This window comes from Haemaphysalis longicornis, unplaced genomic scaffold (genome assembly GCF_048455015.1).
Source record: "Haemaphysalis longicornis isolate Haplotype H1 unplaced genomic scaffold, Haemaphysalis longicornis Haplotype H1 scaffold_5, whole genome shotgun sequence".
Classification (NCBI taxonomy): Eukaryota; Metazoa; Arthropoda; class Arachnida; order Ixodida; family Ixodidae; genus Haemaphysalis; species Haemaphysalis longicornis.
Genome location: NW_027526385.1, coordinates 175,280,495 through 175,305,905, shown reverse-complemented (window position 1 = coordinate 175,305,905; position 25,411 = coordinate 175,280,495). Strand labels below are relative to the sequence as shown.

At 45.2% G+C, this 25,411-nt stretch overlaps 1 protein-coding gene across 1 annotated transcript; it reads right to left on the bottom strand.

Annotated features, from left to right (window-relative positions):
* Positions 1-1,514: 1,514 nt before the first annotated feature.
* On the bottom strand, positions 1,515-21,576 carry LOC144139515 (uncharacterized). Its single transcript, XM_077671833.1, has 5 exons — positions 21,454-21,576; positions 13,587-13,725; positions 12,823-12,956; positions 6,945-7,047; positions 1,515-1,758 (listed from the first exon to the last, which is right to left on the bottom strand). Exons 1-5 carry the CDS (start codon positions 21,533-21,535, stop codon positions 1,539-1,541), a joined length of 678 nt encoding a protein of 225 aa, XP_077527959.1. The 5' UTR covers positions 21,536-21,576; the 3' UTR covers positions 1,515-1,538.
* Between the last annotated feature and the right edge of the window lie 3,835 nt (positions 21,577-25,411).

Sequence of the window (25,411 nt, the reverse complement as noted above, 5' to 3'; positions counted from 1 at the left end):
TTGAGCGTCACTTTAAGGGCTGAGACTATTCTTTTGCGCTTGCGTTACTTCAAATATGGAGGTTCTTAATTTGGTAATAAGCAAATCCAGTAGTTGTAGCTTTTTATGTAAGCCAGTTAACATTTAACCGGGAATTTTTTTAAGGCGCTTGCGGCTGCGTAAAGTTTAGAGAGCTGTACCAAGTCAAGACCGGTAGTTGTTTTGATATCCCCGGCAAGCAATGAAATGTTCACAGCATGAGATATCAATTCATACTAATGGGGACACGGCAGAAAATTTAGGGAAAGAGGGTTTGATATTGTGCACTTTCCCAAATGTTTTCTTGTGCGAATAAAAAACAGTACTAAATTAGTCACCATTTTGGTTAGGCCAATGGGCTCGTTGGTGCAAAGCATTTCGCGAGCAGAATATACGCTGGTCTGGAGAGTGGAGTGCGGACGCCGAAAGAAAGGATATTGAGATGAAGGGCGTAGGTGCAGTAGACGGAAGACGGGGTAAAAGGGTGGAGAAAAGATGAGAGTGTTGCATAGGAAAGGATAAAGCTAGAAACAGTAAACAGAAGTCGGAAGAGAGAAGGCGCTGTGATTGATTTTAGAGACAGGGGGACGTGACTAGAGAGTACAAGGCAAAGGAGAGGGATGAATTTTGATAGTGGCTGTGGGAGGAGGAAAAATAGGAGAAGTGGGTTAGGATATGACCTTGGGGCGTACGCCCGGTGTCAGGATACAACTTAGGTAAGTATTGATAGGAGGAGATAAGTACGACGATGGGGAAGTAGGCGGTGGGCATGGCGAGAATAAGGGGATGAGGGTGCATAATAAGATAGCAAAGAGCAATACGGGGCGCGTTGTCAGAAACGCTGTAGTCTATCAACATCATTTGCTTATAAAGAAGCCTACCCCCAGGTAATTTCTTCGTCTCGGTTACTGAAACGATTACTTCTCGAAAACTATCTAATGGGGCCATACGTGATGCTGATGGATAATTGGCCCTGCAAGACGATCATTACTCCCCCCACCCCTCCTGAATGCTCCTATCGCGCGCTGTCTGCGTCCACTCGTTCATACAATTCGTTTACCTTCTCATGGAGTTATCGATGTTCTGGTACTTCTCATTCAATGTCGTGACTGCTAATCTCCTCGCTGGTGGTCCATTGGGTGGTAAGTTTCCCATTACATGTCTAGATCAAGTGCATTTTTGTCTATTAAGTCGAGCTACGATATCTTAAACTGCTGTTTTCTCCCTCACCTAAGAGGCATCTTTTCTATCCTGAGCGCCACTTCCTTCATCCTTTTTTCCAAGGGTTTTTTTTTTTACCTAAGACTTCTTTCGAGGGGTTTAGTGAGGCGCAAATTGTTTTGAATACGTACCTTCGGTTCAAGCACAGCAGATGTCTAATTAGCTTTTAGTTCAATTTCTTATCTCAGTTATCTCCCAAGAATAAATAAAGCAATCATATTAGAATGAAAAATATTGAAAACGCGTTCGTGGATAATTTTTTTTTGAAACCCACTGTTATTTCATTTGTGAACTGATCGTCACGCGTAGATCCACAGAAGGAAAGAAAATGCCACTGTTCCCAGTAGAATTCTCATGGAGGATTGTAATGCTTCTCCAGCACCGATGGTGTCCTCGCAGCCAGCCATCATCGCCCAAGGTTTCTGGACGCTCATAAACGCACCTTTCGCCTTTGTCATGGTTAAGGGGCAGCTTGACTTGTACTTGCTTTCAAAACACTTCACACCAATTTGGATCATCCTGCAATCAACACAAACGAGTTGGTGAGAAAGTGACAACTTCAAACCCTCAAAAAGACGTTCATCTGAAAGCATTCTTTAGCAGCCGAGCTGTCTAGCCCGACAGAAATCCGTTTATCGTAGACAGAAAATCACGAGCACACGTTAGGGCATGCCTCGCGACGGCCGCCCGGTGTCCCCGGCGCGCAGTGCCGGTTACGACCTTCGAGCAGTGGCGTAAGCAAAAAACATCACGCCATATCGCTATATCCACGGAATGAATGATGATAAGTGGGGCGAAGCTCCAGAGGGGGAGATCATCGGTAACCGTAACTCTCCCGTGGCCGCTCCGCGTCGTCCACGCTTGCTCGTGGGCTTACGCCACATGAGGAGCTCCCGCCTTCATCGTCGTCGTGTGGCGACCGGCGGCTCATAGGTCCGCCGCGCCGAAAACAATGACGGCGAATATGTCGCGCCATTCCTTCACAGTCTACACCGTAGAGACGGCTACATGACCAGCTGGCAAAGATGTAGTGGTCTACCGAGGCGAGGGCAAGCTACAAGAGGATTTGCCTTACGCGGCTGTGCCGTCGGACACCGACGACGCAAGCGATTACGACGATTGCAATGGAATAAAACATTGTACATAATTTAACGGTATTTGATTTACTGGGCCGTCCAAAATGTATTTGCACATCTTGGGTCCAGCCGCTCCCTCTCTCCTTGGATCCGCAGTTATTGGGAAGGAAGGGGGAGAGCTAGGTCGCCCCCCCCCCCTTCCCAGCTCTGCCGTTCCTCCAAGCTTGCACCACTAGCCAAAGCTGCGCCAGCTCTGTTTATAGAATATGCCCACAAATTTTTTTTAGGGCGTGCTTAATTAAGCTTTTTTTACTAACATTTTGCTTTCATTCCACTTGTACATTTTAGGCATGACTGTAAAAGAATACGCTTAACTGCGTTCTTTATAAACGGATCCTTAACTTCTCGCACGCACTTGATGCATGCGGCCGCCATTCACACCTGTCAGGCAGTACTAGGAGGCAGGCATGGGGTGGAATGAAAGGTAGAAGAACGGGGGGCGGGGTTATAGAGGGTTCCGATCATTTTAACTTTGCGTTCTTCGCTATGTGTTATATAAAAAGCAGTGTTCACAGTGTTGTCCAGGAGGGTTCCGTGTAAGCGCGGTAGGCACGAGTAGAGTGCTGTCTGACGTCACTGAAATTTTTAAGGCTGGGCTGTAACAAATTAGACCGCCTGGAGAAAAGGTGTCTAGGTTACGTCTCTTTTCGGTGTTGCAAAAGCAGCGGTTTCATTCCAGTACTTGTCAAGTGTTTTCTCGTTTTTCTAGCTTTATTTAAAATTACTTGTTGGTGTTACGCTGCCAGAGTTTACGCTTCGTTATGTTGGGGGAGAGGTAAGCAGTGCCTGAAGTAGCGTTTCGCAAGAAAATGCTGGTGCACGTTCGTCACTTTACCATAATGATCACGTCTGTTGGACTGCACTGAGATACAAGATTCTGAGAAAACTCTCGCGATTTAACAGGTTTCACACATGCCGTCGTGTGCTTTCCTATACACACGCCCATGGTATTCCCGGAGAAGACGTGAAACCTACAGTGATACCATGTGCGGACACTGAGAAAATAGATGTCCTCGTTAATTAAATTGTTCCTGTTAAGGCGTTTTACATAACCCTTTGTTCTCTTGTGCGTTTCAAGCGACAGCTAGGCATTATTTGGCACTATATTGCTTAAGTTAGTGGCGTGCAGTTAAAGAAGAATTGTTTATTGATCTATGATATGCCTACAGATCTCACCCGCTATGCGAGCAACCAAATGTTTTACTGTCAAATTTTCTTTCAGATATTAGAGCATCAGTTGGGCATATTTACTTCCGACTTTCTGTACGTTGTGCAGGTTTTTTTTACACCGATAGCGTTATTTACCTAACTTCGAACGAAATGCCGTGTTCTTGGCACACAAAATGCTGGGCGAATGGTACACAAACTGCCCTACGTGCCACTCGCAAAACGGTTAGCTACTCAAAGGATGGAAAGCAGGTAAATTAATGGCGGCAAACTTCGCACAGAGGCCGCCATAAACAAAGTAACTAACTAATCAAAAAAGGAAATAAATCTTGCGCTCAATGTGATTGAAACGTCTGTATCCATGGATTGGAAGGCGATCGCATTACCCATCGAAATCTGCAGCTCAATGATTGCAGTAGAAGGGTAGACAACCTCAAAAATTGAATTCAAGAACTTCGCCTTAAAAACAGGATAAACTTTAGCATTGTAACTGTGCGAACAACAATTAGAGAAGCAGCAAAGCCGGTGCTTTCTAACAGCGTATATTAGGGCTAACGGGTTCGGCTAGCCAAACATCTCAGTCGGTGTAGCCGGAAGAAAAAGAGGGCACTGCAAAGCAATAAGAATTTTGATATCTTACTTTCCCAACTGGGATTGCTTAGCAACTACAAATCGAGAAGCAATGCCAGTTCTGTCAAGCTTCCCTCACAACTGTTCTCCCACACTTTACGCTTATCGCATCTGGACACGCTGGATGAAATTGTACACTTGAGTCGATGCACTCGTCGACGCAGAGAAATATCGGGACTCCCACGGCATGGCCGTCGGGAGTCAGACCACTTCAAGACTACCCACACACTTCTCACCCCACGCATCACGTACATCCTACCATATCTCGCCATCACCCGCACTAAAATGACCCGAACCAAGGCCATACAAAGTGCAATATATCGCCGTACCCTACAGCCACCCCCCTCCCCCGCGCTGCATCTGACGCTCTCCTCCACACGAGCACCTTTAACACGCCATCTTAGCTGATAAAAGCACGGCGACAGGCCCAACTATCACCCCTTGCCATAACCCACGCCGGGACAACCGTCCTGTTCTCCCTCAAAATTAAACTGCCCATACAGCACTCCCCACCCCTTCCCTCTTTTCCAGAATATCGAGAGGTTCTCTATTTCCTGCCCATCCCCCGCCACATGCACCCCACTTAAAACACAAACCGTCGCCTGGCGGGAGCACAATATCATGAAAAACACTTTTTCCCTCCTCGGACACGGTATACGTTGATGCTGCGGAACAGCAACCCCGCCATACATACGTCATAGCTGCATTGAACCACAGCCCAATTCCTCTACTTCATCCACCATCCGGGCTGCCCATCCCCACGAGTCGGAGGAAGCAGCAATGGCCCACCACCTTCCACCCCGCCCCTACCCTTACATTAACGTATTCACAAATGAATTCACAAATGATAGACAGATGAGCTGTGAAAATTGGTTGGAAAAGCATGGACTCAACTAGCACTCGATAGGCGTGGTTGGAGACCTTTCGGAGAGGCTTTCATCCTGCACTGGACACAATCAGGCTAATGATAATAATGACGAAACGGCTTTATAAATTTTTTCAGGGGTATCATTTTGCCCATCGCCCACAAAATTATCTGCTCCCGCCCCCTTCCTGAGCGCATCATAATCCTTCTCTTGACTACTCGCCATATGGGCTTTGGCGGCGCGGAGAAGGCCCACAAGGCGGCCCGTCCTCCTCAGCTGGAGCCACAGCTCACCTTCCATGAAATCGTCCTTCATCACAGGCTCTCGCGCACGACCTCTCCATCCCCTCCTCTCTCCATATCACCCGTAGAATCAGCACTCTGGAGACAAATCTAAACGCGTTCCCTCCACAGTAGAGCCATCCTCACCCGCATATCGCCGCCCCTCTTTCCCAATCCCCCTTGTCCAACCTGATGGGACTACGAAGATACACCTCACGCCATCGGGCACTGCCACGCCCAACTTCCGCTTCCCCTACCCAACCCCCCGACTCCTGGCTGTCTGCCATCGCGCGCTCAGACGCCCAGTCCCAGAGCGCCCTCGTCGACAGGGCTCGGGCACACACAGCTGACGTTCCGTGCCTCAACCGCCTCTGCCCTGGAATAAAACATTTTTTTTCTCTCTCTATGTCACCATTAAGGGCAATGCTGGCACAATGCTGCACTTGGAAACCTCACCCCCTGGATCACAAGATTGGTAACATGGATATTTTTTATGGTACTCGAATGACGTGCTTTTCTACATTAGGAAAAAGAGAAGCATATTGCCATGTCCCCTTCGCATAAGAGGTTCATTCACACCGCAGCGACACGTGCAGATACGCGCGTACACAAACGCGCACGCACAACCCCGCACAAAAATACACACGAAAGCGCACGCACCCATATGAATGCGCGTCTCCCTGCACTTCTGCTCCGAACACTCCATCCGTGTCAGCGAATTGTCTTTAAGGCCAACTGTAGAAATGGTCTTACTCGGGACTGTTGGCAGTATATACAGATGACCCTGCCAATAGTTGCCGTCTTTCATTGTTACAACCGTCTTCCGCCGAGATTGATTGATTGTAGGGTTTAACGCGCCGACGCAAGGCAGCCGATGAGGCGCGCCGTAGTGAAGGGCTCCGGATTAATTTTGACCACTTGGGGATCTTTAACGTGCGCCGAAATCTCGTACACATGGGCGTTTTTGCTTTTCGCCTCCATCAGAAAAGCGGCCGCCGCGGCCGGGAATCGAACACGCGACCTTGTGCTCAGCAGCGCAACGCCATAGCCACTGAGCCACCGCTGCGGGTCTTCCGCCGAGATGAGTATTCGATTAGTACTTATCGCATATGCGTGGGTTATAATAGGTATACATCTTTAGGTACTCCACTACTCAAGTGCAGACATATATTTGCAACCATTCGAACGCACACATTTCGTGAAGTAAATTCGAAAGCCACGCTTTTGGCACCTAAAATATGTCTGCGGTATCTCCAGTTATTTATAAAAACTTAAAACAATGTCATTGTGATGACGAAGTGCCGTAGAAAAAAGACGGATCAAAAAAAGTGCCACGTAGGTGAGTCTTAAATTCTAAACTGCACAGTTGGAATGAGCTCGAACAGCTGGACACGATATTTTATGCAGAAGGAGCGCAGGTTGGCAAAGCTCTTAAATGTTCTCCGTAGTATCGTATAGATGCACTGATTTCTGTGGGGCTTTTCACTCGTAACAGAATTGCGTGTCGCGTAATTGGAGCGCCAGTCTACCAAAACTGCTTCACCACTCAGTGGAAACTCAAAAATACCGAAGAATTCATATTCATTGAAACAGCGCTGCTCAAAGTTTTTGTTTCTGAAACCTACCTGCACGTCGCATCCTGTACATCGAGGGTGTCCATGTTCTCTATCTCCGCTATATCGCACTCGATTTTGTACGGATCCATGCACGCTAAGGAAGTTTGATAATCTGGAAGGGAAAGATGATAAAATAAAATATTGTAGTGCAAACAAAAACTCGCTTTTCGTCATATATGTGTTATGAAATCGGCACTACTATTGCACTTTGAGTAACTATTTTTGGGGTAATGCAGATTGCAAATGTGATCATCCCACCCACAACAATCATAGCGTATAATTTCATCGTCTAGTCAACGAACTGGTTATGGTTTGTCTATTTCTTCATTTCTAAACAATAGGTAGGGCATCTTTGAAAAAATTCGCGGTCGAAACGCGGACGGAGAGTAAAAAAACAACTGAAAACCAGTGACCTCATAAGAATAGGGGAAGGTCAGTCACATCGGCAACGGCATTGAGTGTTCTGGCGCTGCGTTCACACCAAACCTTTCCCGTGGAACGTCAAGTGCGCGCGTAACACGTTCGTCTGAAGCATCCAGTTACCACTTGTAGATGTAGCAAAATGGTATGTGCGGCAAGTGCAGAACCCCAATAGGCAAATGAACATATAATCGGAATAACAGCAAGCAAGTGCTGATAGATGACAAAAGGAGTGACAGACAGCTAATGCCTGGACAAAAACGCGTAACGAGAACAACTTAGATGGTTAAAACGCAAAGGAAGGTTGCACGTTTTGTCAGGGGCTGCGTAAACGGTGTCTTGCGAGCTTACAAAGCCGCAGCTATGTGTGCGAATCAGACAATACTTCAAGTTCACGAGGCAGGGGTACGAGATGTTAGATGCTCTCAAAAGTCTAGCTATGTTTCTTTTGGTACTTTTTGATAGTATGAAGGCATTTCCTTTTTGGAGTGAGCAATATCCAACAACATTAACATATTTGCAGCATATTTTTAATAAGCAGTGCCTTATCCGGAAACCAAACAAGTCTGTTCTGGTTTTCAATTCTGAAACATTTAAATCTCGTAGTACATAAAAAATAGGCCAGCGTATACAGTTTGTAAAAGTGGTAGAATTCTGCTGCAGATACGTGGGACAACCATCGCGGTTGCTTTTTGACTGTATTGAGTACTCGTACGACATATGCAATGGGAAACGTCTGCTGCAGATACGTAACGAGGAAAGGCGCTTCATAACGAGGAAAGGCGCCGAACGAGAGCACAGGCTTTACACAAGCAACACTCCTCCAACCCACAAGTAGCCTACGTGGACGCTGCAGAATACCCAGGACGCGAAGCCATGGCAGCGGTCGTAGTTGATTCATCTCTCCGAACACTAGCCGCCCTCTCCTTCCCTACTCAATGTCCAACCGTAGGCGAAGAAATGGCTATCGCTCTTGCCATTATTTCCAGCCCTAAGGTTACTACTATAATAAGCGACTCCAAATCGGCAATTACCAATTACTCCAATGGGCGAGTTGACCCCCGAACTTTACGCCTACTCCTGCAGGCACGCCAATTCCCGAAACGAAAAATATACATTGTTTGGGCACCGGGCCACTCCGAACTCCCAGGAAATGAATTGGCGCACGAGGTTGCTCGAGAACTAGTAATCCGAGAGCCCAGTGACGCTGCAGAATCTCCTCAACCATTCTCCCATAGGGACCGCCTCCTGACCTACCGATCGGTACTCGATCACTACCGGCTGTCCAGAGCTCGCTTCCCACCACCCGACCCCTCCCTCTCCCGCCGCCACGCTGTTGTATGGCGCCAACTTCAAACATCCACATTTCTCACCCCTGCCCTCCTATCACTCTATTACCCCGAGTTGCACTCTAACCGATGCCCTCTTTGCCATAAATACGCAGACCTATCAAATGTGATTTGGTCCTGTGAAGAAAAACCCCTCCAAGCTCTTAAAAAGCACCCCATTTTATTACAAATTACGAACGAGGAGCAGTGGGAGGCCGCGCTGCTCAGCACAGACCCTATGACCCAGGTTTCACTAGCCCAGGTGGCTGAAGACGCCGCAGAGATCTACATGAATCCTGCCGTCGCCGGAAGGACACTGAAGTCGACCTGAAAACGGTCCCACCCGTGGCAACAATAAAGTTTAATCTGATCTGATCTGATCTCAGTAGTAGGTACCACTACATCAGCTGCTACACAAGTGGTAGCCCCGTGAAACGCCTCGTTAATCAGTCAGAAGCGTTTAAAAAAGTGGCCGCCTATCTGCTCCTTTCGTTGCGAATCTCCACTCCAGACGATATTCGACTGGCGCCGCTGCCATGTAAATGCCTCCCTTCTCTTTCCCGCTCACCTCTCACGCTGTTCCTCTCCTGTCTCGTTCCTCCCAAAGATAAACACGCTAGAGGTGTGCTCATGTCAATTTAAATTCACCGAGTTCCACTGCACCAGGCCGGGTGCCTCGATGCCAGCGCTGCCGTACGGCGGAGACGCGCGTGATTCGAGACACCCTACTCCACGAGCGTTCGAAGCAGAACCTGTAACCAATCTAGTGGACCCTTTCGTTGCTGTGGCCGTTTGATTTCTTAAATGCCGCCTGGAGTGCGGTCAACAGCAGGCGACGGTTTAATGCAGATGATGTATTTCATTTGCGGTCGCAAAAACCAAGCAGCCGTGATGTTTTAAATAAAGGAACACTGCAAATGTCACTTATGTATTCATTTTCTGCCTTATATTTGAGTAATGTCTTGCTCTTGTTCAGCAACGTTGACAAGTATGAATTTTACACCGAACTTAGATGTTTAGATATGGCTGCGGGGATATAAGACTATTGCGCAGCTTCTGTTTAACTTTCGCCGTGTGGCTGAATCGAGTTACAGACAGACATTTCTTGTGCAGAGTGTTGAATTCCCGGAGTACTTGGAAACTGACTAAAGTTGTGTTCTCTTTTTTTGGCAGCGCTGTTACCACTAGTCGCTGAGCGCTTGTATATGGCTTTATAAGAAATTCTGTTTTCACAGAGAGGCAAACATACCTGCAGACAGACGAAAATGTTTGCGTTTAAATTGCCCAAGAAAGACTGTCGTCTTTAAAAGCTCTGCCGCAGACCACGCTGCCCATGCCGGCGGATCCCGTATACAGACATGACGCGCCTGTGACGCTCCGGCCAGCCGGGGATTCTTACTCTGGCCGGTCACGCAGCTGGAGGACCAATCGAGGTCTGCTACGAACGCTTCACCCATGTGCTGCCCCGTGCGAGCGTAGAGCCTGCGCGCAGGTTTGCTCCCAAGCTGCTGAAAGTCTGCTCCATGCTGCTCCCCAGCTGCTGAAAGACTACAAAACCGGTATTTTCAAGAGGTCGAAATTTTGAGTTCAGTTGGCCTTTAAGGGATACTGTAAGTTGACATCGAGAAACTGCCCATGCAATCCGCACAACATGCCCTGAAACCGTACATTGGTAATGAACTAAGTACAATTTGCGACAAGGAAAGAGTATTTACAGGAACCTAATAATTTTGTCTCCTTGACTGGTTACGGCTACAATAAATGAAACGCGTGTTCATAGCTCCTGGATTTTTCATTTTAGAGAATTAAGCCATCTTGTATGACAGTTGTAGCCGAACCAAGCCTGAGCAGCAAGCACGAACCATTCGCATGAATAGTTTATTGCCTCCGTAGCATAGTAGAAAGAAAATCTCAGTTACACGGGGGAAAATGGCCGCCATGCAGTTTAAACGTGCAGTCGCAATGAGAGATAACGGCTCTTTAGCGGCGTGCAGGACAATAAATTCCCAACGCAAAGGGGGCGGAGGGGGGGCAGAAGGTTTCACTTACGGATCACACTGTAGGTGGCACGGCGAATTTACCCAGCGTTTCCAGCGCGGACGTGTCTGCTCGCCGGCGGGCGCGTAGGCTTCATGCTTTTTTGTCTGCTTCATAGACGATTGTTTTGGGCCTGTTTTGGCACAGCTTCGCGTTCATTGCGCGCCTCATTTACACGGCTTGATCAACGTGTTCGTCTGAACCTCCTGGGTAACCCCGACCCGACGGAATAGAGTGGTCGTACGGCAAAAAAGCAAAATTTATAGTCCACATACAAACATCTGGCCGCTAGGAAACCGCTACCTTTTTGCACTGCTTGCCACCAATGGGACTCCGTTTACTAAATCTCTAAATATCAATTCGATTGTGTTGTAAGAGGTATTCGAAAAGGCGAAAGGAGCAACTGGTTCTGATAAATAGCGATTATAAAAGTTCCCTCACCTTTCTCGCAATTCTCAAACTTACCAAACTACCTCGTTTTAATCGCCATAAATCGGAATCACCAAGCTCACATGCCGACGGTGTCTCGCCCTGCGAAAGATGCTCATGGCCGTTTTCTTTCTACCGACCCAAGGCCGGGCTACACCGGCGGCGTCCGTCGCTCTAGCTGGGCCATGGCCGTGGCGCCTGCGTTCGGGACAATTTGAACAGTCTAATTTTGTACGTGACATTGTCACTGGCTTTTGCAGCAGCCCCTTCAAGTGACACAATACTTTTTGCTACAAGCTAGTGCAGAGGATGCGATCGTCTTTCTCCGGCGGTAGACACTGATAAGTGGCACGTGGGCAATTTTTGTTTTAAATTACGAGAGCCTGCCCTACTGTATAACAGAAAGTTTGAAAGGTACAACATTGCCGCAGGTTCCCGCAAAAATCCAGGAAGAGACCGGTACTAGGGTCCCCATATCCAATGCTTCAAATCTGGGGGTCTCCCAGGATGGAGCCCTGGCCTTCGAAGGTGTTGAATTCGGGTGTTTCTGAGACCTGAGCAAGTTCACAACAGGCGTTTAACGTCAGCTGCCGGCCCAGGAGTCATACAAAATGGCAGGTGTCCGCAAATGGGGCGTGATATAGGGCAGGCAAAAATGAGACGACGCTTGGAAGATGTGGGCGATGTATTTATAGTACTTCCACGATTCCAGCCAGGATAAGATCCCCGGAGGCTGCGCCACCCACAGACCTTCTTCTTCACCGAAGGTTGAGCCCACTGCTGTCTTCTTCTTCCTCTTCTTCCTGTGACAATATTTATCTTTGCCGCAGAACCGCTGAATAGACCAATTTCATGGCTTTCGAACACGGTCGCTTATTCAATGCCATCTTGAAGCTGTTGGTGTGGTCCAGAAGGAGGTCTTATCTCTCCGGCTGCTTAATGCCCGGAACACATGTTTTATACCGGCACACGTCACAGCATATGGAGGGGCTTTGATTGCATGCACGAGTATGATACAATTTCATCCCCCTTGCAGCGGCTTCCAGAAACCTATGAATCTCTCTCCCATCGACATCAACACCTTGCGGCAGTAATTGGCTACACACTAACTGACAACATTTACTCGAAGAAAACCAACTAATTCACAAACCCGAAGTATACTAAACCAAATTCACGCTATTTTGGGGCTTAAGCGCCCTCAGAGTAAAAGCAAAGGAATACATGCGGCATTTTCTCGCGAGTATGTGCTATCCGGAGTTGGTCTTTCTTCTTTCGTCCCTGTTCTCTGGGCACTATGAGCCCAAGACGAACAGCTACTTCCAGCTCGTTCTGCTACAAATAGACTTCGTCTTATATTACTTTCAAAATTTGTGAGTTTTGCGGCGGAGGGAGACTGTGTATTGGAGCTCCGGTATGCGACATTGTTAAATTAGGCTAGGGAAATCTTTAGGTCGTTAAACTATCTCAACAGTTTACTGGGAAGCGAAGGAAACCTTTCCTTTAATTTATTATTGTTTTCAAATATGCAAAGACAGCTTAGATCCTGCCTTCTCTAATTCGAGAAACAAAGGCGTTACCCGTATTTTGCAATTGGAAAGTGCATATAAACATCAGCAGAAGCCTAACGTGGCCAACATAATGTTGCACGTAAAGCCAAATTAGCCATACTCAACCTTTGTGGGCCGGTACGTCACACAGAAGAGCCCGCATTGCTTCGTAGCCTTTTTGCTGTTGGCTAAAGTTTCCCACAAACGCAGGTGGGCATTTTAAGAATTTGTCGTGGCAGGCATACTTCTCGCTTATACTTCTGTAATAAAAGAAGAAAACCAGTCACACAGGCAAGAACAAGCTCACAACTGGTGACTAAAGAATTACACTATTTATTTTCTTACTATACCAACCCATTGCCATAGTTCGGTGTCATATGATACACGACTAAATTTTACTTAGCCGATCAAAGGCCTAACTACGCAATAACTCCAGTGAAGTTATGAAAATAAAACAAACCTTGTGGTCCTTGTTGGTCCTCATAATTACGCTTTTGTTCGAGTAAGAGGACAACCTTTTTGTACCATCCAGACATAATCGATCGTTGTACCCACCAGTTGACGTCCAACTTAAAATGCTTACGAGCCTTTTAAAATTGTATCAGCCCATGTTCGGCTGCCAAAAATCCTAGTTTCCTATACTCCGCTGCTTAACATGATTGCAATGCAGGAAGGACGACGGCGAGAATTTACTGGAAAATTCGTTTGACAACATACATAGAAAAAGCGTTTTTTCCGGATACTATATTTTCTATGATGTAAGATTAGGCTCCAGGTATCCCTCCAGCAGTTAGTTAACGTGGACTATTATATACCTGCTCCTACGACCCGATTGACAGCGGACATTTGTGATCATTTTTTTATTGCTGTAACAAAATCTGCGTTCATACCTGCAGGCTTCTTCAAAAGCTACTTCATTGAATTGTCCTTGGTTGTTTGGATGAAGATCGCGATGCGCCAGAATTAAGTTGTAACTATTAAAACAGCGGAATGCTCCCATCATCGTGCATTCCACTGGAATCGGGGACGCTGTAAAATAGGAACATAAAGTATGAGAGAAACGGGACAAATAAGTAATAATAGGTTACCAAACACGCAACAAAAACCATCATAAAGTTTTGTGTCGCTGCCAATGCTTGGAATTCAGGAACACAGATACTTGCCTGTAACCCTTTGCTGATGTTTTTGTGTGTATGATATAAACAAAGTCAATTTATTCCTTTCTTTATTACATCCGCGCCATTCTCGCTTTTCGCCGAGGTTACATCATTGCGCACTGTAGTGTTATATCTGCATTTTTATCCGCTATTATTGTAATACGACTCCTTCAGTGAGTCTTACAAGTCATATCTGGAGGAGCAGCGCAGAAGACAAGTCGACGTCGAAGCAAGCTGACATGAGGGCGTTCAATTAACAAGTCGTTTTTTTAGGAAGTAAAAAATACATAAATTCTATGACAAAGACAGGGGTGAACTGCAACAGATGATATAGCACACAGGTCTGGCAGGCGTGCTTACTGATTGGCTATTTTGCCGACCGGTTTCACAATAAAAGTCGCAAATACACTCTCTACAGATGATTAGCCAGCAAAGCAGTCACCGCCGGCTGTAGTACACTCGTTCTTTACGTTTTATGGGTCACTCAATCCTTTTTGATTATACGTTGTGCGGTTGTGCTGTTTTCTCATGGCGTTTTCGATCGTAAGCTGCCTGCTCCTCGGGAGTACGTATCACGAGTGGCCTTCTCATTTCGAAACAACGGCAGGCCGGGATTTGTCATTGCCAGATTGATTCTTGTCGTCCGGCGTCGCCGGCCACCCCTCACCGTCGTTTCAAAGATTCACGCGGTAGCTTTCTGCGTGCGCGCGCTGCAGCTATAGCGATAAACCAAGGCACACTCTGTCCCCATGCTTTTAACGACTCTTGAATCTATTTTTTAGCATTCTTATCAGCTTGCCTTGAGATTTTTTTTTAGTGCAAGGTACAACCGGATTTTCCTTTCGTTTAGCCCCATCAACCTTTGCTTTAAAAATTTCCCCACATGTTCAGTAAGCGAGGCCATGCCTAGTGACACTAAATAAAGTTACATAGTATCGGCACTCTTGTGTCCCATTTTTCCGTGCCGCCGCTATAATCATTGGTCAGTTTGCATCACGTGACATTTGCTTACACTTTAATGGTTCATGGGCGCCACCATTTTGTTGTTTATACGTTTTTTAATCGGCGAACTCTGCAATATTTACCATGTCTTCCCTGCTTTGCGGCTGCGCGCGACTGACGTAGTTCCGAATGCGAATCTAAGATAGTGCGTCTAGCAGCACTTCAGCAGCATAAGTGTCCGAAGATGCCGTTTTGCTGCACCTTCGGCAGTGTTCTTAAAGGAGCCATGAAGACATAATACAAGTTTGTTTTATTCGAAAGATTTCGCGTTTTATAGTTCCCCCAGCGCTTGTACGGCAGCAAATGATGCCGTATTCACTGAGAAATTGATCAATTTGGGTTAACATTTTCATTCTCCCGCCAAATCGTGGGTTTTCGTAATGTCAGCAATGATGTCCGAAGCGCGTGTATTCAAGCGAAATTCCACTGCGTCATTCGGGTTTAGGGCCTTGCTGTTCGTCAGCCCTCTCAGATGGCGCTGCTATAGTCATCCACGAACCGTTGCCCACCGTTGCTTTGTTTTTGAGCGTATTTGCACCTGGCTTGTTTTTGTTACTGTAAAAAGTGGTCGTCTCGTGAAACCTGGGGTATCCTCGACAAACAGGGTCACGTAACACAATGCCGCTTACGCAATTGGCCAGTGTCCTGTAAAACAACTCCAAAGCAGCGGAGTGCTGTGTAGCTAAAACAAGCATAGTGCGCCCAGTACCAACAGTAGTGCGCATCGGTACTTCTATGCTTACGTGCGTTTTCGTAACTTTCATTGTTTACCCCATCACTCTTACTGCTGTGAAATAAATATGCATTACACTAAGCGCAAATAGTTCGTTTGGACAGCCTATAAGCCGTGCCTAATTTGCGTTGCTTTTTTCGGCCTCAGTCAATCGCACAGCTGGGCTCATATGACATCATAGGTTCTGTTGCGGAAAATGAGCTAGTGGGTCGCATGGCCATTCCGCTTTTTCCTAGTTATGTAGCTTATTTGAGCGAAGGTGCGTTAACAGTAGTGTCAGTATGATTCTATCGAGGCAATCTTTCGAATGAACCGAACTTGTCTTTTGTCCTCATGGCTCCTTTAACAAATGACCCGGTTGAAGTTACCGCCGACGCAGTAGATGCGGCAATCTCGCAACACGGATAAGCACCGAAATAGCCACCGTTCCTGACTTCCGTGCTTTAGTGGCTTTAATATTATACCTTATCTAGTGACACAAGCGATGCTCGCCCGCAGTAGGCCTTTCTTTGTTGCTGTTCATTTCGTTGCCTAAGTTTCCCGAGATCAGCTAGATTGTATGTGTAGTGCAAGTGGTGTCCAGTTTATGTTTTTTTTTCTGCTGCCTACCGTTTACCTTATTTGAATTAGTATTGTGTTAGTAATGTGCAACACCTATTTTTTTACCTCAATTTTGTTTAAGCGAGTTCTTTGCTTTTTCCTATTGTACTTTAGCGCTGCCTAAGCAGTGTTTATTCCTTTTGGTTACTGTTTGTTTAGTTTTCCGGTTTTCTGTGTAGGCTTTACATTGTAATAAATAATCATGGGTCCCGTTGCAGCCTGTTGACTGTGGCACCCTTGTATGTATACTAGCTTGAACGTGTTCTAATACCGTGACAAATAATAAAGAATACAATAAAAAAAATAAACGAGCCCAAGTCAGCTGCCTCGTCAATTGATTACCGTGCATGGAAGCCAGTGTGGTCTCCTCAAATATTGGGGTACACCCATGTTGACTACAATGACCTGAGCACTCATATATCGAATCCATGTAAACTGTGCTGCCAGATAGTCGCAGTAAATAGACACTCCCTTTTCAAGCGGCTGTAACTCAGCTGTGCGTGTAACTTTGATACCTTCATTTTACAGCGAAGCTGCGTGTGTTCATTCTTTCCAGTTGGGTCATTCCATGCCAAATGTCCCAGCCGTAAAATGGACCACGACGGATTTGCTCAATAAAAATTGTGGGTCATCCTCGCATGGCCCACAATGCTTCCTGAAAGTGTTTTTGTCCAAAAAGTTTTTGCTATTTTTCTAGGGGCCCGTTTACCTCCAGGGTTTAAAGCAAACTTACGTCTGTGAAAAAAAAATATGAAAAAGTAACTTCTTTTGCAATGGCCTCTATTTTTTGTGAGCATTATTTTGACGCCCTGGGCTGCTCTATGCCGCATTTTTTAAAGTATTTTTTCCTTTTTTTGCTGTGATTATGTCATTCAGAAAATACACGATATCGAGCACTGCCAAACATTTTGAGCAAATACGAGCACATTCTCTCAGCCAACCAAACATTTGTACCTGTATCTCAGCATTGTGGAAAATTGGTAAAAACTACATTTTTACTGAAAAAAGGTGAAATGTGCGATAAAGCGTTTGTCAAACTTGGAAAAATCTTCTTTCTGGCCTATATTTACCTTGAAATTGCGCATTGTTGTGCTCGTAGTAAAAAAATCAAATAGAAGCCATTCACTAGTACAAATGACCGCAGTTTATTTCAGAAAGTTTAATCGGAACAGTTTTTCGTTTAGCAGAGAAAAAAAAGTTTCCAGTTTGTAGAGTGACACAACTTCACCCCGTTGTTCCACACAGGGTCTTCTCTGCACGGAATGCACCTGCCTGCATGAAAGAGGCGCGAGCCAGCGGGTACGCGCTACAAGAATACCTTTCGCCGCAATGGCATTTGTAGCGTCAGTACAGGAAAGAGGAATAATTCGCGTGTTAGTGGGAAAAGTACAACGTGGAGCTAGCGGTGCTGCGCCTATTCCATGAGTATGATGTTCAACATGATGTTCACAAAAAATGTTGGCTATTGTAAGAGAAGTTACTTTTTCATGATTTTTTTCACAGACGTAAGTTTGCTTTAAACCCTGGAGGTAAAAGGGCCGCTAGAAAACGAAGAAAATTTTTTTGCACAAAAACACTCTCAGGGGGTATTGTGGGCTATGCGAGGATGACCCACAATTTTTACTGAGCAAAGCCGTGATGGTTGATTTTACGGCTGGGACGTTTGGCATCGAATGAATGACCCTTTATAATTTTATTGAAGCCGCTTCAATCGCCGCCACCGCTTTTCCTTCAACTCACCATCGCCGACGTCCCTTTGATAAGTTTTATGCTCCCCTCCACCTTCGATGCCTGTTTCACAAGCTGCGCGAACGGGTCATAACGGCGCTCGCAGCCTTATACGCAGCCACACTTGCAACTGGTTATGGGACGGACGAGTGCATTTCGCTCGGAGGAAGAAGGGTTACAATTTAAGGAGTGCCGGGAGGCACGGAAGAGCTATAGGCACGGAAACAACTGCACACGGCTTCCGCCGAATGTGCTGCAGCCGCCTTTGAGCGTTAAGGGGCACCATGCGCGGTATCCGCGAATCCCTCCCTGATAAGGAACGACGTGCCCGCTAGGAATGCCACTGCGAGCCCATAACGACGATAAACTGCGGGAAAATCCACACATTGGGAAATTCACCATAGATACAGCTTCTTTTAAGCTAGCTTCTTCAAAGACTCCTGGAGTGACGTTTTGGACGGTGTTGTTCCCGCCCAGTTCTAAGGGCTCCCGGAGCGACGTTTTAGGCTGCATCATTTACGTCCAAGCACGCGCATATCACCGTTTTCTTCTTTGTACGTGTTTTTTGGGGGGAGGGTAAGTGCACGGGTTGGGAGGCTTCAATCACCGATGACATACCCTTCGGTACGGGGTAGATTTCCACGTGGACGTCAGACGGCCCAATGAGACGTCACTGCGTTGGCCTGTCACGTACAGTAACATGCCTACTACGCGGAAGGGAAACGAACAACCCCATGTTTCTGCCCTTCAGTCGCACTGTACATCCTCCAAGTTTCATTCAGATAATTATCTCGCAATTATGCCCAATCGCAAATTTTAAACAAACGTATTTTCTGCCGCGGACTTTTTGCTGTGTTCCGAGCTTCGCTGGTCATCTTTCACAAAACGGAAAGGCAGTTATTTAGTGGAATATGGATTCTGAGAATAGGCTGGACAGAATTTCTATACAGGAAATATTTTACAAAAATTATTTCGCGCAAAAAAGGGAAACCTTGCAGCAAAAGGGCCATCTACACTTCTAAGTCCATTTAACACTCAAAACTGTGGGCTTGTGAGGACTAACGACAAACCTTTTCTTTGCCGAAGCCCTTACAGTTTTTTGTTTTGGAAACGCTAATATTCTTTAGGCTGATGAGTCTGGGTAATGTCACGTTCACCGCTCTATGAAAAATGCTGCTATTCATAAGCGCACTACATGCGCAGAAAACGCCAAGAAATTTGATAATGACAGAATTGCGAAAGTTCCAAGAGAGAGAGGAAAAAGCAGTGCCATTTTTATGATTTTTCGATGAGCAGCACTAAATTTAGGAATCGTTTTTTGTCATCTTTGGTAATGAGTTCAGAATACGTGGTTGCTGGTGAATTCAGGTTTGAATGATGAAACCTGTAGCTGGTTTTTATGGGTATTTTAAGAATAAAAGTCAACAGGAAACCAGGCTTTTGGCTCATCCTATTAATGGTTCAGGTCGTTTGTATAAATCTTAACATTACAGCAGAATAGAAACAAGGAATTAGGCTGAGGGACAGAGGACGAGCGCTGTCTAGTGTATCTAAGCTGAAGTGCTTGTTTTTGTTGCGCTGCTTCGTCAAGATGAATTACCAACTCGGCCAATGCTGCACTCTGTGTCTGTATAGTCCATTGTTTTTCAAACAACTAAATATTTGTCTACATACCGTACAATTTTGATTAACAAGCCCTCTGCATTGTTTAAGGTACCTCCATTGACACTGCCAACAAAAAACATTAGTAAGTGCGATTGGGAGCTCCAAACGTATAGAAACTTCTGACAGTTGCAGATTCATAATTCCTGTTCATTCAACAGTAGTGGGGGCCAAGTTAAAATGCAGAAGTTCTAGAACCCTGCTTAAAGATACACTACCAGTAGTACAAGATTCTGTTCATTGTTTCCACAGAAATTTCTTCCCAAGCCTTGCCGGCTTGTGCGCAGTGCTTACGTGTGGGTATTACGTCATAGGAGGAAGATACCGTAGGTGTTTGTCATAGTATTTGTGCGTGTTCTTGACTTTGGGAACAGTAGTTTCTCGCCCAGTGCCGTCCTGGCCGGGTCTTTCTTCGACTATTTGTCTTCCGGGACGCTCCTCATATAGTTATACCAGTACCAACTCGTCCAAATGTCGATTTTTTGCATTTAGAGGCGCCGTCACTTCTATGGTAAAAATTCCTAGGTTTTTGCTTTAAATTATTTGGCATTACTGTGGTTTGCGTTTTTAGTAGCCTGCTAATTGTTGTAATATGCAGTTTGCGCTGTCTAAAGGACCGCAATTCCTACTTGTTAAAAAAACATTCATATCGGTAGTTATGTAAGGGAAAGTATTTTAATTTTTTTTAATTCTGCGTACCACCCTACCGACGTTATTTTATGCCAGGAGTATCTCCCCATGCGACTTCGGTAGAAGAGTCGTTGAAGTGCTGACTTTTCAAACGCCGCAAGTAGCACCTATGAAAGATTCAAAAATAGGTGTACGGAGACGTATCATAGAAGTCATTGTGCGCAGACACAAAAGCTTCTCGGTCGTCTTTTGGGCGCCTCTTATGTACGTGCCCTAAAGAGTCTATTTTGGTAGAAGGCCTCTCTACACGCAAGTTTAGAAACATTAAAATAAAAAAATCACTGCAGTCATAAAAATTCTCAATTTCGAGGGGACGGGCCTTCGAGCTTCCAGGATTGAAAATTCGTATCACCTCGCCACTTTCACGTATCCGTTGCACAAATTGTTCTTCGGCCTTCAAAAAAAAACGAATTTCGAATGGCGCGTGTGTCTTTCCGCCATAATTATTCAAAAGTATAGCATTGCTCAATGGGCCTAAGTCTGGGAAAACAAAAGCAGTTGGAATTTCAAAAATTTCAAATAATTGTAATGGTGTTAAAAAATACTTGGAGCGATGTAAAAATGTCGTCAATCTCGCCATGTGTCTCGGAACTACAGGGAGAATTTTGAAACATTTTTAGTTTAGTTTTTAATTGCACTTTTGTTGTTTTCTCCCGAAAAACTGAATAATGTTTCACGCCGACAAATTAGAAACACACTAAAAGCTCTAAATGTAAAAAAAAGCATTGTGCTAACCAATAAAACCCTTTTATAATCGTCATATTTCTCACAGAGGAACCATAAGAGCTTTGACAGAACACTTGTGGAATTGACCAGAATAATTATTCCCACTCAATAGTATGGCCTTTTGTCACTACGTTCCCAACCGAAATGGGCAAATACTAGACTTTCGTTTTGCCAGCAGCATACGTAAACAGGAATTCGTAAGCAACGGCGGTGCGCCTTTTGGTGAGAAGCCAGGAGAACTTCCTTAAAGGTGCAGGGAATACAAATTAAGACTTGTGGATCACGTAACGTAAGCCCGCTGAGTGGCAGCCGAGCACCCCCAATGTTGGAAAGCAATTTTTCTGCTGTAGAAACTTACGGTTAAGAGTGAGAACAGCGGGAATAACTCTTCCTTAATGACTTATCCAAGAGGTTAAACAACAGGTTTGAGCCCAACTAAACTCTATACAAAAACAATACCTCGGACCATGGTTGCTGAAACCACAGATGACAGAATCCAAGTCAACATTGTGAAGCCTGGAGCTTCCGGAAAGACGTTCATTCTTCTTTGCCTCAATACGAATTCGACGCTGTAGCACTCAACGCTATTCCCGTTCAAGTAATCTTCCTGAAGTGAAGCTTGCGTAATATACAAAGCAACGGTCACCGGAAGCAGCTTATCTGGAAAGACATGAAAAGCATTATGCGATACACCGCTGTTGACATGGCTGAAGCTAGTACAATATTTGCCCTGATAACGATATCTCCACGGCATTACTTCGTGGTATAGGATAAAAAAAGGGGTGGGGGGCGTCGGCCAGCAGGCCAAGACACGCAAGTGGATCGATTGTGCAGTGGCCCAGGTAATCTTTCACATGTATTGCACTAAAGCAGTTACTACTGGAAGCCATTCGGACGAGCGTATGACAGGTAGAGTTGTGCAAGTAGGGAGACCTTTTGCTCTGTAGCAATCACGGTTAGCGGCGAGGTAGGGCTGAAGCTGGGTCCCGCTGGTGTTGTGGCTGAGCCGCTTGCTTCCGACAACGTTACTTGTCTCCAATGTTTTTATGTGGGCCTTCCACCAGGATGAAGGTTTTAGTAATGCGTCTGAATAGTTCCAAATTTGCCTCTTAACAAAGCATCAATAATGTCGAATCGCAATTTACGTTGACTATTGTGGCGTATTTTCAGAGGTTTAGGGTCTATTCATTGTTGAAGCAGCAATTTTACTGTGAAGCTCTTGGGTTCCAGTATGTGGTATTTTTTTCAGGTCGTTGGTGTGGGAGCCCTAACTCGTGCAACGTTACATATACACTGTTAACCCGTACTCCTAAACTGGCACTTGGCAACGGTTTTTCTGTATTTGTTTCTCCGGGAACCAAAACTAAAAATATAGAACCTATGCCACATAAAATACATATGTTTTCTTATGCTGGAACCAGCAATCAACGCCTCGGAATTTGCATGCGCTTTGGTGTAAGCAACTGTGCAGGACTGATGACAACTACCCTCCGCATCCCCCTACAAACCTAAAAAAGCCATTACTCCTCTGTGAAACGAGCCCTTTGCAATGGGGATAAAAGAGCCACACACAACAGTGTTATCTTCGGTGATTTAAATTATAACATTGTTACCGACGACCACAAGAACTGGTTCTCGACTCGAGAAACCTTCGACTCATTGTTTACAGCCGCAGAAACATACTAACGAATGAATAGAGATTGGGTTTGGTTTTGCTATTGGCGTAAGGTCGTTGTAAGATCCGCTACTGCAAGGAACTGAAGCGCTGCATATTCGCAACAGCACTTGTGGTTTCGAAACAGATTCGCTGGACTGACATTTTTATTGACGCTGGTCAGTGGTACAACTTTTTATGAAGGCGAACTGCCAACTGGGAAAGTTGGTAATAATTCATTTTGTATTTGCATTTTAAGTGGAGAGCAGTTAAGCGCTCGCCTTCTCGTCGTAGCTCCCTCGCTGGACCCAAGTAAAGAAACAAGGCGTCCCGTGGTAACGCTGTCGTTCGCGGCGTACCCCAGAGGCTTCGAAAGCCAAGCGGTTTATACAGCCATAAGTGTTCGAAACTCGTGAACCACTGGCGCTTTTCCTACATAGTCCTGTCGTTTAAATCAAAGAAAACAATCGGTACATTTGAGGCAAAATATACGTAATTAACGGGCAGCGCTGGCGTTTATTCAGTTAGGAACGCTTGATGGGTCGGTTCTTACGATAGTAAGCAAAAAAGCGGCCGCGCAAGAACAAAAATGGCGCGTTCGGAATGACGCAAAATAGGTCCACCATGCGATATTAAAGCAAGCACAAAAGCTACAGAACTCCTGCTGGAGCAGTTTCAGGCAGAAGGCGCGCGAACGCTGCAGAGGCAGGAAATTTGAATTGCATGGTGTGGTAGCAGAGAGCGGATAACGGCGGTACAGCCCATTAGGGCGAATCACTGCTCTGCACTTCCGACAGCTTTCAGATTGAGTCGAACTGCTTTAATGGTTTTTCATAAAAGCCTCTGTAGCACTCACTTTTCAAGAATATTTCGCTACGCTGCCAGCACTGACTGCTTGAGCACGATAATCCAAGTGAAGCAGGTGGGCATTCCCAGGAAGCGAAGTTCTCTGAGCACTGTGAGAGCGCTTGGTAAAGGGTGTAAAAAGATTCCATTCCCGATTTTTTTTTGTATACTTTTACCCGATCTTTTTCCCAATATTTTGGTAAATCACCTCCAACAAGGGGACACGTCTTTCAGAACTATAGGGCACAGCCGGGGCTCACTGATAGCTCGGCAGGCGGAGAGGAGACCTCAATGGAAATCAGTCATTTTAAAAGTGAAGAAAGTCAAACTGTACCTATTTATCATTACGTGACAACGTAGATAAAGGCTACATGACTTCTCAAAGCTGCACGTTGTATTATGTAGGTATTTCGAAAGTACATATTGTCAGGAAAGCTTTGAGCCCTTCCTTTAAATTCACAATTTGAAACAATTCCTTCCCAAGTAAAAATACGATGTCTGTTAAAAACATGCCTGAATTTTTTTAGGAACCTGCTTTTTATTTTACACCATACTGTATTTATTTATGTTACACATAGTACACGGCTCTCGACGGTTGATACATCATGAAAAACTTTAAAATGGTTGAGCAAACATATCTACAAACAAATTAGTTTTGTGGCAAAATAGGAATGGCTAGAGTACGTGCTACCCCGTGAAAACGATATGGGTACTTTAGAGGTGAAAGCCAAGCCAGGCTATGCGGGTCAAAGGCATTTTGAGGCTTCGTCATGTTACTGATTGCTTTAGTAAAGGTTTGCATGTTTGCTTTTGCCGTCGACACAGCTGAAAGTCGCTCTGCATGGCAGACGAGGAAAGCCAATCTTCAAACCGTGTTTCGCTGAAAGAAGAAAAGGGGGTATAACGAACATAAAAGAAGAAGACACGAAATACATATCGAGGCCCCAATTCCAACTGTTTATTCATCAAATGAACTAACTAGGTCAATAAGGTTTCTCAAGTTCAAACCGTAATTGAGGAACGCAACAACTTGTTCCGCGATGCCAGTGGATAATGAAAGCCGTGTCGTATTCGACAGAAATTATTTAATCTGCCCGGTAGGGTTAGGTAGGATAATGACAGGGCTAGATTTTTTTATAACTTCAAAAATAAAAGGAAAATGTGTCAATATATATTCTTATAGCAAATCTTGATTAACTCAAGCTTTAGAGATCAACATGGCAAGGAATGTTTGTCGAAGTTGCCAATTTATGTTGTGAAAAAATAGGCTATCGGGACCACTCGCAATTTCCACTTATCAGAGACAAAGATGTCTGTAGAGCCCATCGCAGGTTTTAATTTCTGAATGGCTAATAGATGCAGTTCTAACAATATGGTGGTTTGGTTCACTTTATTTAAAAGCAATAGCTGTTGTAGAGAATCGCTCCCTGCCAAAATCTGATATATAACGTCAACTAAAGTCATACACAGACCAAACTGAATCAGTATAATGCAATCAAGCAATAACACCCTATTAAAGCATATGGATCTTTCGTCTTCTCTAAGATTAACTCGTGAATTCGATCTAAACCTTGGGCGCTTGATTTGGTGAGCTTGTGATATGGAGCCACCACGGTCACTCTATTGCCGAAAACTTTCCGAAATCAATCAATCAATCAATCAATCAATCAATCAATCAATCAATCAATCAATCAATCAATCAATCAATCAATCAATCAATCAATCAATCAAACAATCAATCAATCAAACAATCAAACAATCAATCAATCAATCAATCAATCAACATTTTTATTTCAACAACATCTGTGTTGGGGACCGTGAACAAAAAGCCACCAAACGGGATTGACAGGATCCACGGCCCCGTGTACAAGGCAAACGGCAGCAGCGTCTTGCTGCCAACATAAACATGCACCTACT

Bases quoted from the DNA above. Each gene is read 5' to 3' on its own strand.
- LOC144139515 (XM_077671833.1), bottom strand. From the start codon at position 21,535: ATGAACGTCTTTCCGGAAGCTCCAGGCTTCACAATGTTGACTTGGATT. The intron at 12,957-13,586 runs GTATGAACGCAG...CTTTTATTACAG, and splicing joins GCTTTTGAAGAAGCCTGCAG to AAGTATAAGCGAGAAGTATG. The intron at 7,048-12,822 runs GTTGAGTATGGC...TTTCCCTTCCAG, and splicing joins TGACGTACCGGCCCACAAAG to ATTATCAAACTTCCTTAGCG.